Consider the following 20459-nt stretch of genomic DNA (forward strand, 5'->3'; position numbering starts at 1 on the left):
GTGGTTATCAAGAAATAAATGTTTGTATGTTTGGCCTTCACAATCTTACATTTCCCACTAAAAGCCAATTCAATTAGTCCTTTAACATCTTGTCACAAAACATTCAATGTGGGAATCAAAATTTTTAAAAAATGGATAATTCTTAGATTTATAAAATTGTTCTCCCAATGAATATTAACTAAGACTTGAGAAAAACTATTCTATTAAATTAACATTCAAATGTTCTAATTATATTAGGAAGGTAACTCTTGTTCCCAGAATAATCATTTTAGAAATTAAAGAGCACTTATATCATAGCACCCTGGGTGGGTAAATGAAACTTCATCCAAAACATGGCCCCCAAAAATAAAGTCCCACCCAAGATTACCTTTCATTTTTTAAGACCAGAGAGTAAAGGATTATACTCCTATGGTATGACATGCAACATCTTTGGATTTTCCAGTAATATGAATGAAAAGAAGAAATAGCTTAGATTTTATAAAGACTGTTGTTTCACTGATTTCACCAGTTTAAAGCAACTTGCTTGCAGTACTTTACAATTATAATTTGTACGTTAAAAAATTTAAATTACCTTAGTAATAGATTCTCCTTATAAAAAGTTATAACTTTACAGCTCAAGTTGACATACCCTTTGATTATTGCCCTCTGTAATGCCCCCATCTTAGTCTCCTCTCTAGAAATAGTCACTGTTAACAATATAATGTATATGCTTCCAGAATTCTCCATAGCATTGCTCATAGAAGATATATCTATGTTTGTATTTTAGCATAAATGATATGTACATTAATTCACCTGACAACATGACTTAGACATTTTTTCAGTTCAAATAGGTTCACTTCATTTTAGAAAATTGCAGCGTGTTCTTCCATAGAAAGGATGCACAATTATTTCTTTAGTCATTCTTGATTTTGTGAATATTTAAATTGTTCTGAATTTTTCACTGTTACAAATAATATTATGATGAAGATTCTTGTACTTGCTTCCTCAATACCTACTCCAAAGTTAGTTGACTCTGAGGTAGATACTAACAGTAGAATTTTGAGGTAACAGGATATGTAAAGTGATCCATGAATGCACAATACTTACATTTAAATTCCCTTCAGCAGTGTATAAATATACTTATTGAATTTAAATTTGAATTTCCTCCATCAAAGTGAGGTTGAATGCCAGTTTATATAAATCTTGATTATTTTTATTAGTTCTTCTGTGAGTTACCAGTTTATATTATTGGTCTATTTTTCAAATAGATGATTCTTTTCTTTCTTTAAATGATTTGTTGATTCTAATCCTTTATTATTATTTAGGTTGAAATACCTTCTCCTAGTACTTGTCTTTTCACTTTTATACTGCTGTGGTTGATGTAGTTAAACTCATTATATTTTCTTTTCTTTTTTTTTTTTTTTTTGAGACAAGGTCTTGCTCTGTCACCCAGGCTGGAGTGCAGTGGTGTGATCTCCGTTCACTGCAACCTCCGCCTCTCGGGTTCAAGCAATCCTTCCACCTTAGCCTCCCGAGTAGCTGGGACTACAGGCACTTACCACTATGCCCGACTAATTTTTTTATTTTCAGCAGAGATGGGTTTTGCCATGTGGCCTAGGCTGGTCTTGAACTCCTGGGCTCAAGCAATCTGCCTGCCTCTGCCTTCCAAAGTGCTGAGATTACAGACGTGAGCCACCTCACCTGGACTCATATTTTCTTTTATGGCTTTTGCTTTTTGTGTTTTATTTCAGAAGGTCTTCCTAACTCTAAGGCACCATATATTTGCCTACATTTTCTTCTAATAATTTCTTATCATTAAAAGATTTTAAGTCTTAATTACAATTTTTTGAACAGTGTAAGATGAAATCAAACTTTTACTTTTTATAAAAGGATAGCTAGTAAGTCTCATTGATTTGAAATGGCATACCATTATTTTCCCATTGATTTGAAGTTCCACTTTTTATCATATTTCATAAACATATGTGTTCTATAGATAGATGCATACATATATACGTACATATTTATCATTTAAATACACATATTGGTTGGTTCTATGATTATTCCTCATTTTACAGACAAGGAAACAGGTACAGAAATATCAAATAACTTGCACAGCAACACATAGTCAAGAAATAGTGGAGCAAAAAATAAAACATATGGATCTAGATTTAGTCTGTGGCCTTAATGACTATACTTTCTATAAATTTTCTGTTTGTTTGTGAGTCTATTTTTTGAACTCTATTCTGTTTCTTCAAACTACTTGTGTATTGTTGCATTAATTCATTAATTTCCTTCCCAATTGCATTTTAAAAACAATCAATGGCAATATATAGAAAAGTCATTGTTTTTTATGTTGTTTTTGTTTTTTGCTATCTTGCTGAACTCTCTTCTTAGCTATAAAAGTTTTTCTTTGATTATCTTGAAATTTCTATCATTTTCTCTGTAAATAATAACAGTTTACCCCTTATTTTTCAACATTTATACAACTTACTATGGTTTCACTTATTTAATTCCATTGGCTAGGATGTTCAGTCTAATGTTGAACAGTAACAGTAGCAATGGGCATTCTTGTTTTGTTCTTGACCTTACAATATTTCTAATAAATGTCACATTTGCTGTATTTTGGGGTAGATACTCTTTATTAGATTAAGGAAGTTTCTTTTTGTTCTTACTTTTTACGCAAATAGACGCACACACAAGTATATTACATATACACACATAATCACAATTGTCTTTGGGCATCTATTGAAACTGTTTCTCTCCTAAATCATATGATTAAGTTAGCCAATTATATTGGATTATATTGGTTGTTCATTATTAAAAAGCTGTATTTTGTATTCCTGGGATAAACCTTACTTGATCATAGTGCATTATTCTTTTAATTGATTGCTGAATTTAAATTTCCAGTATTTTATTTAGCAATTTGCATCTATGTGAGATTTGCTATGGTTTTCTTTCCTTATGCAGTCCTGTTCGAAATTTTTAAAAAGCTAATGCATATTCTTAAAAGACTTTTTTTATTTTTTAAAGAGTTGGTCAGAGTTGCCTATGAAATTTTGTGGACCTGATTAAATTAGGGGAGAGGGGAGTATATTTGAATACCATTTCAAGTTTTTTCTGCCTTTGTTGGATTGATTTTATTTTCTTCCACTTTTTTGTGATAGTGTAAAAATTATAAATTGTATTTGTGTTTTTCTACTAAATGCTATTCAGTTAGCACTTGAATGAAATATATTTTCTATTAATATTCAGAATTGGTCTGTGTTTCTCTAAAGTTATTAAACAAAACCAAAATTTTTGTATGCTTTAGTTTTACTTAAGTATTTCTTCCCATTTCAGTTCTCTTCCATATTGACCTAATTTGAAAGTTTATTCTACATTGTTACTTTAAAAATTCCTGTCATTGTTGTTTTAAAAAATCAATAGTTATCTAGAATTAATAATATAATTTAATTGATTTTTTTGTTCACCATTATTTTTCAGAGCTTCCTTATTATTATTTTCATTTTTACTTTGGTTGGCAAAATTATATCAAGGAATTATTGTGAGTGGTAAAGTTTCTTGTTCCTTCATGTTTCATTTTCATTCTTGAATGATAGTTTGGTTGGATATAAAATTGCAGGTTTAACTTTTTTTCTTGCTCCTTTGATTTTATTCATTCGTTAACAAGAAAATTGTATAGGAGATTTTGTTTTTTCTTTCCCAAAGATTTTAGTATTTGTTTCCTTTATTCTTGGTTTGGGAAATGTTAATATAATATCTAGGTATGGTTTATTATTTAAATTTATCTTACTCAGAACTTGGTTGGACCTTAAATTGCAACTAAACTAATGTATATGTTACCTTCCTTCCATTCCTGCTAATACTACTACGATTGGGTGGATGATGGAGCATTTGAGTCTATTTTACATAATTCCTAACTTTTATTTTATTCTTTTTATATATTCATCACTTTTTATTGCATTCTGGAAGAAATTTTTGGATTAATATTACAGTTTAGCAATTTGTTCTTTGTGTCCATTCTCTTATTTGACCTACTTGTCGAGTATTCTATTTAAAAGATCAATATTTTAATAGGTGTGCTTTCCAATTGATTATTTTCTGTGGATTTACTATTCTCTCACATATCTCTGTGGATATGACTTGTAAATATTCTGAAGTCCTTTTCTGACATTATTAATTCCGGGCTGTAAATTCTTCATGTTTGAAAAACAAAGAACTCTATTGTATCTCTTTTTAATGGTATTGGCCTTCCTCCAACACTTAGTGACTCCTGTGTGTTCATCTGTTAGCTGAGACTCCTTATTAGGCTCTTTGTTCTATGTGATCCTGCAGGCTGCTTAGAGAGAAGGACCAGATTTGCTGCAGGAACTTGTATTTCAGTCTGTTTTCAAAAGTGTATGGGAGGGGATGAGGATACCGCTGGCAGGGTGCCTCATAGATTAGCTCCTGGTAGGGGAGAGGCTGTCTCATTCCATTGGTAGCTCCAGCTATTCAGGGTGTCCAGGATGCTGCTTTGTTTCTCTGATTCAAGCTTCCATACCTTTGACTCCCAGCTGGAAGCAGTAACTCCTGTTGCTACTCTTTGACTCCAAATGTGGCCTAAGTTGGTAGAGGGAAGGTGCACAGTTCAACCTTGCTCTTCCTACTGCTCTCCTGTAGCAAACACTGTTGTCTTTTGTATCCGTTCCCAACATTTATTGGCAGCACTCTCCTATTCTTGTTTTGAGCTGGTTTTAAATCCTCCTTCTAATAACACCTGCTTTCTGTCTTCCAAATGTCCTCTCAAAGTTTATATGGTCCTCCAAAGCTTGATACTGTTTCCCAGCTATATGCATTAAAAAATCCTTTCTAAAATTTTGAGATTTCCAGTGGGAAAAGGAGACTACAATCTATTTCCATTCTACCACCTTGAAATGGAAACCAGCGTGTAATCTTCAAAACCTTGGGAGGATGTTTTGAAAAAAATGAGTTTAGCAGACCAGTTTGCAGGACTGCCATTTATGGTTGTGTATGCTGCTCACAGTATGAAGGCATCCAGCTGAGGAGGTAGCCAAGAGCTGAGAGCAAGGACATTGTTTCTTCCCATCTGTCAGAAAGCAACTGACAGGCAGGAGGGACCTTTTCTTTCTAATTGACACAAGGATGTCCTGTGGGTCAGCAGTCGCCCTAGTCATTTGAGCTTTAAATTACATTATGTATGATGATGATTCTGCAGGTGTATACGTAGGTCAAAATGCATCAAATTATTCATTTGAAATATGCATAGTTCCTTGTGCATCAATTATACTTCAATAAAGCTGAAAAATAAAGTAAAAAAAGTTAAAGACATTTTATTATGCAAGTAGTAAAGTGTGTAAAATGTTCTGTTGGATTTAGAGGATAAATGTTTAAGATTTCATATTTTACAAATTGGACAAGATATAAAAGCTTTACCTTAGTTGACAAATAACAATAATTCTAAAAGAAGATGCATTCATGAACAGGATAGTTAGAGGAGAAAAGAGAGTTAAAAGGAGACAGTAACTAGCTGTTAATCATCTTTTCTGATAAACAAAGTGGTATAGTTAACACTCTGCCTTGGATATCTTAGGGAAAGCCCTAGGTAGAGAGGCAGAGGGATGAACTAAAGCTGTGCTGTCCAATACAGTAACCACCTGTGGCTATTCAAATTTAAATTAATTAACATAAAACAAAATAGAAAATAGAAATTAGGTTCTTCAGTCATATTGCTGTATTTCAAGTGCTCCCTAGTTCCATGTGACTATAGTACTAGACAGCACAGATACAGACTAGTTCCGTCATCACAGAAAACTCTATTGGACAGCACCGACCTAGTTGATCTCTTAATTTAGGTCCTCTACACACCAATAGTTTTACCTCTGTAGATTACTACATTAAATGTAATCCCAGATCTTAATTGCCAGGGGGTCTAACAGAAGATAGAATATGGGTCCATACTGGTTGCAGAATAGGCATTCAGGAATCAATAACGTTGATTGGTGATCAATAACATTGATTGGAATCAATAATGTTGTTGATGAATGGATACATGAATGAAGCTAGCAGTGAATTCCCACTATTTGATAAAATACTGCATTCATTTATCCATTCATTAACTCAAGAAATATTTATCAAATACCTACCACTTGCCAGGTACTGGTTCAGGCACTTGATCAGGAAAGTAAACAGACCAAGATTACTTCCCTTCTGGAGTTTACGTACTGGAGGATGGGATAAATATTGTAAATAATAGGCGTAATAAATAAGTAAATCATATCACAATTTGATTTTCTCCTTGACTTAAGGAGCAAAGGAGCTGTTGCTCCTTGACTTAAGTTTTGAAAGGTGAAGTCTAGCTCCTGTGTTAAGAAGACATTGTAGTAAGCCAAGGACAGAAGCAAGAAGGCTGGCTGGAGGCTGTTGCATTATCTAGGTTGAAAATGATGGTGGTTAGGTCCAGGGTGGTAGCAATAGTAATAGTGAAAAGTGGTCAGATTCTGGATATATTTTCTGGGTTGAACTATAAAATTTCTGACTGGGTTGGATGTGGATGTGAGAGAAAGGGAGAAGTCAGAGTTTCAGCCTAGCAACTAAAAGGATGCAGTCAGCATTAATGGGGATGGGGAAGGCTACAGGAGGAGCAGATAGAGGATAAGACCAGAAGTTGAGTTTTGAGCATGTTAAGTTTGAGATGTTTATTAAACATAGAAGTAGAAGAGTTGAATGAGTTGCTGGATATACAGGTGCAGATTTGGGAGAATAATATGGAGTTGAAATAGGTTACTAACAGGTAAGCAAATATATTATCTGTTAATGAACCAAAGTCTTTGTATATCAGAAGGTAGAATTGGCTGGCTGTGAGTTTGGGTAAAAATATCATCATTTTGTTCTTAGCATGAGCTGAGAGACCTGTTAACAAATTTTGCTTTGCAAACATTTACAAAATGTTCAGGCATTACACTCAGTTTTAAAAAGGAAATATTTCCTGCAGACATTGATATTTAGTGTGCAGAGTTTTCCTGTGATTTTCACAGAAAGCACTTGAGCATTTTTGTTAATATCAATGCTATGTTAGGACAAATGCTGGTATTATTTTCTCCCAGGCCCATAATATTTTTAACAGTTAAACCCAAATCACTGTACTTTAAATAGACTTCATTTACCACTGCAGCATAAATAATCTATTTTTAGTCATTGGAAAGAAAATCTTGATGTTAATTTAAAAGAAGGAAATAGTAAAAGGTACGTACTTGAGTATTAGGCCTGAGTCTCATAAAAACAAGTTAATCAAAATTGGGGAGCATTATAATCTTAAAAGAATGACGTCAAGGGTCTGATGTCTTGGATTCTTAAGGGCAGACATGGAACAGTCCAACATCTGTGCCAGAATGACCTCTGTGAAGCATAATATTTCCTTTTAAATGTTTAGACATCATGATAGTTTTCCATGGTTTTAATTCATAAAATATGGATTTTTTTAAAAGCCACAGAAGCATAGCAATTTTTTTCAGCTGTCCCCTTACCATCTGTACCATGCTTTTAACCCCTATTAACTCCTAATGTGAACAATTCAACTAGAGCCTTCTTTCAGAAATATGACCATCTACAAACATCTCTGGATAAGGAAATAAAATGACAAGGAAAAAGTTCACTGACTCTGAGCTAGGGTCATGAAATCTAAAGGTATTAATAGGAATAAACTAAGATAAGAAACATCAGATAGTTTGTTGTGGTTTAACTTCATTGCTTTCATAATGCGTTTACTATATTTTTCTCTTGTTAAGACTCTGGCTCTTTTCTAGGTCAAACATATTCTAGTGATCCATGCTGTGCAAAGAACCCTTATTTTATGATATCCAGAAAACTGTTTTGGAAGTCTCAGAGGAATCATGTGAGTTAACATAGGAGACTCATTCAGTCTGTTTATTTTCAGCTGATTTGCTTTCTTAATTGAGTAATCCAAAACTGGATATTTATGTAAAAGAAAAGATATTTTGCTATGTTTATACTTGAGCATAATTAGCTAGTTATTTTTCTTTATCTTTAGTTTTACCGCCACTACACACAAACACAGTAACCAATTAGGTTATAATAGAACAAGATAATTCAATGGCTTGGTTGCTTATTCTGTATATTGAATGCTAAATGGAAAAAAATATTTATGTTGAATATATGAAATTTTTTATTTCCATGAGATTATAAGTTAGGGAAACGGGGTGTGGGGCACAATAGTGGGCTTTACTTTGTGCCCTGAGAGCAGCAATTCTAAGATTCACACATATGCCAGAACATGGAACTAAATGCAGACTCTTTGGCCCTTTGCTCGCAGATATGTCCTTTCTTGCTAATCTGTTTACTCTCTATCAAGAGCCAAGTGTATCATCTTTGCATTTCTTGCATATATTGTGCTCATTTTCTATTCTGTGGCCACTGTGAAGACTTCAGGTATAGATGAAGTTATGTGACTGAAAAATAAACATCTGAGTAACTACAGTCTTTGATCCCTCTTCCCATTCCCCTACCCCAGACTTTCCCACCTCCACTTAACTGCTCTTGGGCCACTGTGATTATGAGAGGGGTAGTGGAGAAGTGGAGATGGTAGAAAAGTGGTTTCTTTGGAATGAGTAAAGGGATGGGGGCAGCTTCTCTGCACCCCCAGAAAGCAATGGGTTACAGGAGAGTAAACACACACTGGGCAGTGGGCTTGGCTTGAGTTTGAGAGAGAATTTTCTAGAGTTTAGAGAGAGGAAGGAAAGAAATTTGTTGAAGCAGCTGCTGTACACAGCTATAGCAATACTTATCAATATGTATAGGTATATGTGTGTGTATATATATGTATGCACACACATATATGAGGTTTAATTTGTAAGATTTAATAAGATTTAACCTTATTTGTAATTATTTTTTATTATCAGCAAGATTTATATTAACGTGGTACACATCAGGATGGGCAAACTAGTTCTTTACAGCTGTTATCCCTCCTGATTGGGTCAATATCTCTTCTGTCCAGCCAGTGACCCTGCCATTCCAGTTGTGCAGCCTCTCCCCTTGAATTCTCTGGGCCTCCCCATAATCCAGAAGACAAAGGGGTCAAGCTTGGTGCCTCAGAGGGCCTCAAAGTCACTTCAGTACTATAGCTGGCATCCTCAGAAACTCACTTCAGCACTATAGCTGACATCCATTCTGATCGGTTGTTAAATATTTAAAATCCCACCTCTGTGATCTATCTGGAGCTGGGCCCTAAGGAGATGAGATACTTAGAAAGGGCAAGTCCATGTGGGCTTCATAGTTGGTAGGGGGAGAAAGAGAGGTGGTAAGAAGTGTGGAAATAAAAATGGGGCATGAAAAGGAGACTGAAGGGTGTGGGAAGAGAGGTGAAGACACACTGCTGAAGAAGGGCACTGTGAGTCAGCGTGGGCTACATCTGGATGGCCTGGGGTAGCCATGCCTTTGCTTTTCATGCCTCACTTTTCAAGTGAGGACCTATCTTCGCTTGAAAGTTGTGTAGGAACCTTTGAGAAAATACTTCCTATTGTCCCTCTGAGCATGCACACCCCATCCTCTCTTCTGCTAATCTCCTGTGTTGCATGCACATACTTTGCCCTTGTTCAAGTGGTGCTCAGTAAGAATTCTTGAATGTTTGCTTTCTAATGTGTATGTCCAGGCAACTTCATGCAGTGAATCTGGAAATAACCTAATTTATTACCTTGTTTTGCAAATGAGAGAATAAAATGGGTCTAAAGAAATCAAATAATTGCTGTATGTCCTCAAATCCAGGGATGATTCTCCTACTAACACTGTAGGTCTCAAACTGCAGGTTTCCTGAGGGAAATTATGTTACAAATCAGGACAAGCTTCTCAGTTGGTTCTGTGCTTTGAGAACAATGGACTTTGTTTTTTTCTTATGAAAACTTAGAAAAATATTCAAAATATTACATTGACTGAAAAAATCCATATGACCACATTAAAAATATATACGTGAACATAATTTTAGGCAAAGGAAACATTCTATGCACAAGCCAATAAATTATCTTCTATGGTGTCATGAGAGGTAGTTAAAGAATAGACTCTGGATCCCAAATTGCTTAGGCTCAAATTTTAGCAGAGCAATATTTAACAAGTTACTTAACTTCTCTCTGCCTTGGATTCCTTATTTGTAAAAAGGAGAATAATGTACATTTTACAGAGTGGGTCAGATGATTATGCAAGATGATTTAGCTTAGAGCAATGCCTAGCACACAGTAGGGCTGCTTGTATTGTTATTATCACAGTTTTTGTGGGCTGAGGTTTTTTTATAGACCAGATTCAGAGAGTAAGAGGAACTTGATTTCCTTCAAATCGATTTGATAAGTACAAAAGTGAAAGGTTAGATAGAGAGGAAGGTCGTGTGGGGTTATTACAGTAAACAGTATATCCTACTTGAATTATGTACCCAATATGTTAGCTACAGAAAAATTTGAAAGTACTAAACGTTTTGTCACAAATCAGCTTGTTTGGGCCAGTTCTATTTTTATCAGCATGTCTTATCTCTCTTATAAGCAAATCATGTCCAAACAAAGCCAGAGAAAAACAAAGCTAACAAGTATTCTGACTCAACACTTTTTTTGTAACACTCAGAAAGCACAGTCTTTTATAGTCTTTTGGCCATATTGTCTTGGTTATCTTCTGAGGAGATGCACAAAAACCTATAATGAGGACTAGGGCTCACATTAGAATCTCAGAAATAGAGGCTAAATTACCATTTCCAAAAGGGGAGCTTTTCACTTCAGTATTAAATCAAGCCTCAGAAGAAAATGAAAATTATTATTAGTAATTCTGACAGTTATTTCACTCTAAGATGGCTGAAATGCCTAGATTTCTACTTTGTAAAATAATTTATTGATCCCAAATTCTCAACTACAGAAATGATTCAATATCTAATATTACTCCTGTAAAAATTTAGCTTTCTACTTTAGGATGTAATATATTTTTCCCCAAATAATATTTAGATTCTTTAAAAAAATATGTTAATATGCATAAAATGACTGTAAGTCATGAGAAAGATGTATTAAGAGCTGAATACCTTTAGAATGGCAGAAAGGAGTTTCTCTTCAGAGTGCTACTAAATTCTAGGGAGAGTATCTTTATCCCTTTTTAGTCTTCATATATTTGCTGAGACTTAGCAAAAATACTTTGAGGGTTCTAGTTAGCTTGATCATGCCTCACACTTCCTGAAGAAGGTTGCAGTTGTGGAGACCACACTAAATTCCTGAAGGAGTTCCAACTAAAGAATCCTTAGACATGCTCCAACTGACTGGGCTGAGGAGATTTTTTGTTGTCTTTTAGGTGAAGAGCTAATGGCAGAGGGAATTATGGGACCTCCTAGTCATAGGATCACCATTATCTTTATTGGCTCTGTTGGAGTTTAAGTGCTTTCCCAAATAAAATGAAAATTAGAGCAGGAGTCAGTAGTATTTCCTTTCTCAAAATAATGTTTGATTTGAATTACTTATAATTATTTAAGGCCCTCGAAGAGATTAATGTAAATATTTGAGAAATTGGCTCCCAGGAAACAGAGAAATGACTTCAAGATTCTGAAAATTATCTTCTAATTCTCTTGGGAATGCAAAGTGTGTGGGTAACCTAAATATCAAGAGACAGGAAATATATTTGACAATTGGAAAGACTGCTATTGAAGTGCATCCCTGTTAAATCAGTGGATCAAAAAGTAACAGAAAATTATGTGTCTGAAAGGGAATGTAGATGTTAATATAAGTAACAATGACAGTGTGGATGTTTCAAGAGGATTTTAAAAAGCAATAGATTCAGACCTTAGTTGTGCCAGGTCTGGTAAAGGCAATGTAAATGGCAAAGACTTATTTCTTTTGAAAGTTTTGTAATGATCAGATGACAGGGCTGAAGGGACTGAGAAGGAAGGAGGGAACTCTTTTCCAATATCTTCAATAGGATATGCCCTTTTCTAAATTCATTTTTATGTTTCATGTGAAAATTCTTTTAATAGGATGAGTACTCCTTAGATAATGTGGTTAAAGCAATTACTCCCCTTTAGTCCAATCCTGCCAACAATTCATACTAGTAATTAATAACATGCTGAATGAATATTTTTAAAACTGCATTTTAAAAAACTCAACTCATAATTTAAGAAAATATTTCAGTAAGCAGTGGCAGGGAATCATTGCAGACACTCACAGAAAAGAAGCAATAAAAATCGGTCTGTTAAAATAAAACCAAGCAGGATCAGAGACAGTGTATAGTGTCATTAGATTCTTAGGTCATTAGATTATCTTGGCTGGCTCTTTACTTAGATGAGCCATGTTGCTTGCTTTGGGGCCTCCAGGCAAACCGTATGTGGCAAGATTGACGTATGAATACATTTTCAGTACACCACTTCGTGTTATTTCACAGGCCTCTGACATTTGGCTGTCCCCCAAATAATCTCTAGTAGGTTTCATCAATGCCTTCATTTTTCTTTTGTAATACTTAACAACTTCTTTGGGTGGTTTTTTTTCTTTTGGGTAATTTTTATTTAAGCAATTTTTCCATATACAGGAGCAAGGAAACACTTGAATAAGGAGTTAGGCTCTCCTAAAGACTCAAACAATTTATCTTTGTAGCTCCAAGAAAAAGTGGGAGTAGGAGAGAGTAGACATGATCAGAGTTCATTCCAAGCCAGCGTTTTCACTCTTCCCTTGCTTCCTTGCCTATAAATAAAATTTGGGGTGGGGAAAAGATTTGGAAAAATATTTGAGCAAAAATTTTATCCCTATTCCTCCTCTTCCTCCGAGCCGGAGACCACCCAGGGGTTTGACTGATGTTTTCTATTGGAGAAGTCTGAAGGAATCCACTCTTGGGTAGCTTAAGTATATCTGCTTTAGAAGGCAACATTTCTGAGCCACGCAGAAATGGAACTAGTTTTCTTGGTTTGCCTCCAAATTGACCAACTTTGAAATTAATTAGCTGTGAGGCTTAGAGCAAACCACTTTAACTCCTCTAGACCTTCTGTTCTTTTCTGATAAAAAGAAGAAGAAAGAATAGATGTTCTCAAAGGTCATTCTAAAGATTTCTCAATTTCAACATTATTAATATTTTGGACTGAATATTCTTTGTTGTGATGTGCTGTTGTAGGCATTGTACAATGTTTAACAGCATTCCTGGCCTCTACCCACCTGATGCAGTAGCGTCCTTCCTAGTTTTGACATCCCCAAATGTCTCTAGCTATTGCCAAATGTCCCCTGGAGAGACACTGAAAGATAAAATACAAGATACCCAGTTAAATTTGTATGTCAGATAAAGAATGAATCATTTTATTATATTTAATTGTACATATTTATACTAAAAACTTACTTGTTTTTTGTCTGAAATTCAGATTTAATTGAGCACTCTGATGATTAATTTGCTAAATCTGGTAAACTTATTAGTGGGGTGGGTGAGGTGGTGGTGCAAAATTGCTCTCTCCTCCACTCCACTGAAAAACCAACGTTCTAGGCAAAAGGTTTTTAAAAAATATGTGGTTTTGTTCTCCTTGGAGTTTTCCATATTAGAATGATTAAAGGGATAGGCCAGACTTCCATTAGATCAGATTTTTGGAAATGTTCCTGATTGATTAATTTTGTATTCATAGATATATCTATTCTAAAAAAGAGTATTTTTTCAACATTGTTAGGATAGGGATGTCAGACAATGACCATTCCTTTTAGCCACTGCTGATTTCTCTCTGAGAAGGCTAAACATGTGCTTAGGGCATTGATAAAACAGAAACTAGAGAAAGAGAGAAAGGGAGACTTTGTTTGAAAGAATTAGATTTTTTGAAAAGCATCAGTGTAGTAGACACTATGGGGGAAGTTCTAACTTTGTGGAACTTATTTTGAATTCCATATGAAAGTGGGGTGAAGGATAATCTTTCCAGTGCCTACGGATTTTGAGTTTCTAACCCTGGCCTGATTTTAGGACATTTTACACCACATCAGTCATAACAGAAAGAGGGTTTGCCACAGGTAGTTCACTCCTCCTTTCTACCCTAAGCTCTTGAGCAGTTATGTATAAAGGGCAGTTCTATGAAGAAGTGTACATGTAGAGAAGTGGATAATCAAATGAAACAGAGCTTTAGGTACATGTCTTTGTGTTGTGCCAAACTCAACACACTGCATTTTCAATTTGAGCCAGAGTCATCTGACCAATTTAGGATCTGGCATTTTTTAATTTCCACTCTTACTTGTTGTCTTCATGATAGTGTGGGGCTTGAAGACTCAACATAAGGATGAGGGAGTCGTGAGGATGTTGAAACTTGTAAAATATGGCAGTAATAACTGTAAGCCTACAGTGCTCATAGATACTAAAGGATATAAAAAATATTTTATCATTGTTATTGATAAAGGTTTTTTCAGTGCTTTCCATAGGTATGAATTAAATGCTGAAAAAAGGCTGAACAGCATAAAATTTTTCCTGTCTTTTACAAACTTCCATATCATTTAGGAAAATAATACATGTGGATAAGAAAAAGTAACAAAGAGAATACTGGATAAAGAAAGAATACTTTTGGGTTGGGCATGGTGGCTCACACCTGTAATCCCAACACTCTGGGAGGCTGAGGCGGTCAAGAGATTGAGACCATCCTGGCCAACATGGTGAAACCTTGTCTCTACTAAAAATACAAACATTAGCTGGGCATGGTGGCGTAATCCCAGCTACTTGGGATGCTGAGGCAGGAGAATCACTTGAACCCAGGATGGGGAGGTTGCGGTGAGCTGAGGCTGTGCCACTGCACTGCAGCCTAGCGACAGAGCGAGACTCCATCTCAAAAAAAAAAAAAAAAAAAGAATACTTTTTTTGTATAAGTGTATGTAAAATATTAAATGGAACACACTTACACTGAAAACTTATTTGTTCTTTATCTGAGATTCCAATTTAACCGAGTGTCCTTTACATTTATTTGCTAAATGTGACAAATAAATATATGTTACAACATATGCTAGATGCCAAAAGATTGTTTACATATTTGGTGTTCTAGGAGTTGAGAGGAGATACTGCTTCTTTCTCAATATCAGCATTATTGGCATTTTGGGCTGGATAAATCTTTGTTGTTGGGGCTGGGGGCTGTCCTATGCATGGTAAAATGTTTAGCAGAATCTCTGGCTTTTGCTCATACATGCCAGTAGTACCCTCAACCCCTTTGTGACAACCAAAAATGTTTCCAGACATTGTCAAATGATCCCTGGGGAGGAAAATCTCTCTGGTTGAGAACCACTAGCCTCTTAGGGTAGGGGAAGACTTAGGAGAGATATCACTTGAGCAGGGCCTGGAAGGATATGTGTTACTTTGCAAGAAAGAAGTAGTTTTTTTGGAGAGCATTTTAGGTGAGGGAAAAGGCATAAATAAAGATGTCAAGGTATAAAAGTTGAGAGTAAGTCTGGAGTAGAGTAAGCAGATGAGTTTAACTATATAGTTATTGTTCATACGGGAAACAGTGGGATTGTAAAGTACTTTAAGAAATAGATCATATTTTGTGACTCCGCCCATGCCCGTAGCAGCCTAATAGTATCTTGACCTTAGTAGCTGTTCAGTAATTCACTGGTGATTTGATATGAAAGGTAAATGCATCAAGATAAGAAAGCCTTGAATGGAAAGTCTAAGAGGTAAAACTTTTTCTGGTGGGCAATGGAGAGTCCTGGAAGGTTATTTGAGCAAGGGAATGGCATGACCTTGAGGAAGTCAAGCTGTTCTGGGGTTGATTGGGATCAGTTATCTCAATGGTGAGAGAAAGGAGTTGGAATTGAGAATAGTAATAGCAATCACCTTTAAAAAAATTTTCCCCCCACAATTTACAAAGCACTTTGCCTGCATTTTCTAATTTGGTTGTCCCAAAAATCCAGTATCAATTTCATTAAAAATTTTTCTTCTTTAGTTATTTTTCTTCCCAACTAGCAGCGATGTTTGGACATCTCAATAAAAATGAGCTTTGGATACATTTCATGCCGTGAAAAAAACGCTCACAATTTTATTTTATTTTTTTGTCCTTCAAGTTGTGATGTCATCAAAGGGCCTGGGCAACTGATTCACCTTATGGGCAAAGATGGAGTTGAGTGGCACTCTGTCCTTGGCAGGGAGGAGCTTTTAAACCTGGGCTTCTTTCTGTGTCTGGGATCCGGGTTGAAAGCATTTCCTTTTGCTTCTTCAGATGAATAAGTGGCACTGTACAAGCATTAAAAGAGATGTCTGTCATATGAATTTGGCATTGTCCCCCCACCCCCCCAATCTCTTGAAAGTCTGTTTGTGGTGCCACAGGATTAGTCCTTGACCACTCTGTTCTTTCCATCCCCAAAAATGCCAGACAGCTTTCTTTCTAATGCTCCCACCTCCTAGGTACCCTTTCTATTTACTGTAGGATCGGATCTTATCCTGTGGAGAAGTTACATAATTTTGGGTGTTATGAGGTAATGCACGGCTCTTCTTTTTTATCCCCTGCTGCCTCAAAACAAACATTTCTTGTTCCTTGGTTCCTCAATGTCTGACTGATGTTAGGACAAAGATGAGAATAAATTAGTTGATCCAACAAAAATGAAATGAGTAATTAGGAGAAAACTCAACTATGGCTAAAATTGGTTTCTGCTAATTAAAAACATTGACAAGCAAAAGATTGTCAATATGTTCTAGATTTAGTCATCAGGAAATCAGGCCTATTGTAGAAATGTTTCTCATCATAAGAAAAGACATGGGACTTCATGGACTCTAATTAAATTTCTTTAATCCATAATTTTGGTTAGCAGTATTCCATTTAGTTATTCTTTGTTGTTACTGTTTGTAGTTGGCAGAATAGCCCCCCTGAAGATGTCCACACCTTAATCTCTGACTCCTATGAATATTACATGGCAAAAGAGACTTTGCAGATGTGGCTAGGGTTATGGACCTTAAGATGAGGAGATTATTTTGAATCATCCAAGTGGGCCCAATCTAATCCCATGCATCTTTAAAAGCAGAGCATTTCATCCAGCTAGAGGGAAGAGAGATGCTGCAAAAGGGAAAGTCAGAGAGATTCCAAGCATGAGAAGGACTCAATGCACTATTGCTGGTATTGAGATGTAGGGTTCTAATATGAAGTTCAAAGAAAGAATTTTAGGAAGTAAAGGCCTCTCCGCTGATATCCATAAAAAAGCAGAGACCTCAGTCCTACAGCTGTAAGGACCACAATCCTGCTAACAACCTGAATGATCTTGGAGACAGGTTCTTCGCAGAGCCTCCAGTAAAGAACACATCCCTGAAACACCTTGATTTTATCATTGAGAGACCCTAAGCAAAAGAACCAACTAAGCCACACTGTACCTGGACTTCTGATCTGCAGAAACTGTGAGATAATAAATGGATGTTGTTTTAAGCCTTGAAATTTATGGTAATTTGTCATGGCAGCAATAGAAAACTAATATAGAGTTCTTTGTCATTGTTTCTGTTTTCATTACTGTCACCACCATTGTTATGACTTACTGTATATTTGCATCACATGACATGGCGCCAAGTACCAGGCTTTGCCACTAGATTTTAAGCCTTTAAAGACAGAGATATATTTTTTTTCTCTCTTTCTCTCTTTCACCCAGGCTGGAGTGCTCTGGCCTGATCATAGTTCACTGTGACCTTGAACCCCTGGACTCAAGTGATCCACGTGCACCAGCCGCCAGATAGCTAGGACTAGAGGCGCATAACACCAAGCTAGGCTAACTTTTTAAATTTTTGGTAGAGATGGGGTCTTGCTATGTTGCCCAGGCTGGTTTCAAACTTCTGGCCTCAAGCAATCCTCCCACCTCAGCCTCCCAAATTGCTGGGATTACAGGTGTGAGCCATTATTCCCAGCCTTTCTCCCTCTCTCATAAAATTTTCACCTATGTAATCTCTAACACTTCAAACAGTTGTCTAACACATACTATGTGCACAATAGATATTTATTGAATGACTATATAGGGTTACAAAAGAATTTTCAATATTATCCCTGCCTTAGTGGAGCTTAAAAATCTAGTTGAAGCATCAAAATCTCAATTAACTCCCCAAACAGAACAATATATTTCAGTGCCAACGGAGAGATCTAGACAATACATATTGTAGTTTTCTAGGGGCATAGAAGTTGCAGTGGGTACAGGTGGAAATAAATTTCATGGAGAAAATGGGCCTTCGGGTAAGATGACTAAAGAAGCAAAGCAAAACAAAGGGGAGAAAGACAGGAGAAAAAGACAACAGCTTTACAACTCTGGACGGGGTAATCCAAGATGACCAGTTTAGGGTAATCCAAGATGTACTAATCTTGGCTTGAGCCCGATGGTGAGTCTGCTGTGTCATCTGCAGTCCCTTGCCCTGCTGGAAATTACAGCGAACACTTTATAGTACAAAACACCTATCAATGGGGACTAGGGTTTCAGTTATCAACATTCTTGATCATTCCTTTTATTCTTCCATCTGGCTTTTTCTCTCATCAAAATATGACACCTTCATGTTAAATGGTGTAATATCTTACTTTTTAAAAATAAATTTTAATGCAAAAGGAATACATCTTCACTATAGACTACTTAGGAAAAAATAAGCATAAAGAAAAAAAATCATACAGAATTTCACCACCCAAAATAACTGCTGAGTAGTTTGATGTATTTTTTCATATTTTGTCCTTCTGAATCACTTAAATACTATAGTCACAAGATTAGTATTATGCCTAAGAAATAGTTTTATATCTAATTCTTATTTTCTGTGTAATTTCCTATAATGTGAATAAACTGTAACTTATTTGATAACTCCCTCATTATGGGTCATCTAAGTTGTTTCCAATGTTGTGGAATTTGGAATTCAATAATATTATTAAAACTTTGGTAAAAATCCTTGTCAATAAATTCCTGGTTGCATCTCTGATAATAACTTAAGGATAAAGTCCCAGAAGTTGGAATTATTGGATCCAAACGAATGGCTACTTTTAAACCTCTTTATACAACTTGTCAAATTATTTAACAGGAAGAAAAAATGGAATTTTTTTTACATGCTACCTCACATTAATTGATATTTCTGTTAGTTGTGTATGAGAGTGCTTATCTCACCATACATTTACCAGCATTTAGTTTTGTAATTCCTTTTTTTTTTTTTTGAGACAGAATCTCGCTGTGACACCCAGGCTGGAGTGCAATGGCTCAATCTCGGCTCACTGCAATCTCCGCTTCCTGGGTTCAAGCGATTCTCTTGCCTCACCCTCTTGAGTAGCTGGGACTGCAGGTGCAGGCTACTACATCTGGCTAACTTTTGTATTTTTAGTAGAGATGGGATTTCACCATATTAGCTAGGCTGGTTTCAAACTCCCAACCTCAAGTGATCAGACTGCCTTGACCTCCCAAAGTGCTGGGATAACGGGCTGGAGCCACTGTGCCTGGCTTTTATAACTCTTTTTAAATGATATTTTATTATTATTTTGCCATAAATGTCACTAATTTTTCTAAATGCACTTTGATATATGTATGAGGTTAAATATATTTTCATGTTAGAGTGGAAATTTGTTTATCTTCTTTGGGAATCATGTGTTGTTACCTTTTGCCTATTTTTCTACATATTAGTGTTTTATATTGATTTATGAGTTCTAGTTCTACTATAATTAATTATTGATATTTTGATTATTATATTAATGACAAATATGTATTAATCATTAATACAAATTACATATACATATAATACATATTATATATTTACATATTTATATATAATATTTATAAATAATGTTTCTATTTTGTAGTTTGCCTTTGAATTTTGTTTATACCGTTTATACAGATCAACATATCAAAGCAGTTCCTCAATGTAAACATCATGGCAAGTCAATGGCTTGCTTTTTGAAATTGTTGTGAAACGTGGTTTCCTCTCACTCCCTGACACCCAATCCTTATCCCTGCTGCCCCAACATGAAATGAGAAGTCCACTAGCATTTGAACTTATATTTCCTCCAAAGTATAAATTGATTACATTACTTTTATAAACTAATTTTTTTGAGATGGAGTTTCGCTCTTGTTGCTCAGGCTGGCGTGCACTGGCGCCATCTCGGCTCACTGCAACCTCTGCCTCTCAGGTTCAAGCAATTCTCCTGCCTCAGCTCCCTGAGTAGCTGGGATTACTGGCATGCACCACCATGCCTGGCTAGTTTTGTATTTTTAGTAGAGACATGGTTTCTCCATGTTGGTCAGGCTGGTCTCGAACTCCCAACCTCAGATGATCTGCCCGCCTCAGCCTCCCAAAGTGCTGAGATTACAGGTGTGAACCACCATGTGCGGCCACTCTTTTTTTTTTTTTTCTTTCTTTCTTTTTTAAGAGAGAAGTTCTTATTACTGTCCCCCAGGCTGGAGTGCAGTGGCATAATTGCACTGCAGCCTGAAACTCCTGGGCTCAAACAATCCTCTCATTTCAGCCTCCTCAGTAGCTGGGACTACAGGCACATACCACCACATCCAGCTAATTTTTTAATTTTTTAAATAGAG

General features: G+C 35.8%; 1 protein-coding gene and 1 long non-coding RNA gene across 9 annotated transcripts in view; one reads left to right on the top strand and one right to left on the bottom strand.

Annotated features, from left to right (window-relative positions):
- The window catches only part of LOC105479439 (filamin A interacting protein 1), a 236757-nt gene that overhangs the window by 55688 nt on the left and 160610 nt on the right, over positions 1–20459 (top strand). For 4 of the 8 annotated variants that reach the window (XM_011737394.3, XM_011737391.3, XM_011737388.3 and 1 more), the window contains one exon: positions 7785–7873. The exons of the other annotated variants lie outside the window; for them this stretch is intronic. In XM_011737394.3, coding sequence (XP_011735696.1) covers positions 7785–7873 — 89 coding nt within the window. Of the gene's footprint in view, positions 1–7784; positions 7874–20459 lie in introns of those variants that run through there. 8 annotated transcript variants of the gene reach the window in all.
- LOC105479440 (uncharacterized) overlaps positions 1933–20459 on the bottom strand; it is a 36082-nt gene continuing 17555 nt past the window's right edge. Inside the window, exons 2-4 of the long non-coding RNA XR_003017559.2 lie at positions 16039–16170; positions 13149–13225; positions 1933–5279 (exon numbers count right to left, since the gene is read on the bottom strand). This is a non-coding gene — a long non-coding RNA (uncharacterized lncRNA). The remainder of the gene's footprint in view (positions 5280–13148; positions 13226–16038; positions 16171–20459) is intronic.

The sequence above is a fragment of the Macaca nemestrina genome, chromosome 5, assembly GCF_043159975.1.
Source record: "Macaca nemestrina isolate mMacNem1 chromosome 5, mMacNem.hap1, whole genome shotgun sequence".
NCBI classification, from domain to species: domain Eukaryota; kingdom Metazoa; phylum Chordata; class Mammalia; order Primates; family Cercopithecidae; genus Macaca; species Macaca nemestrina.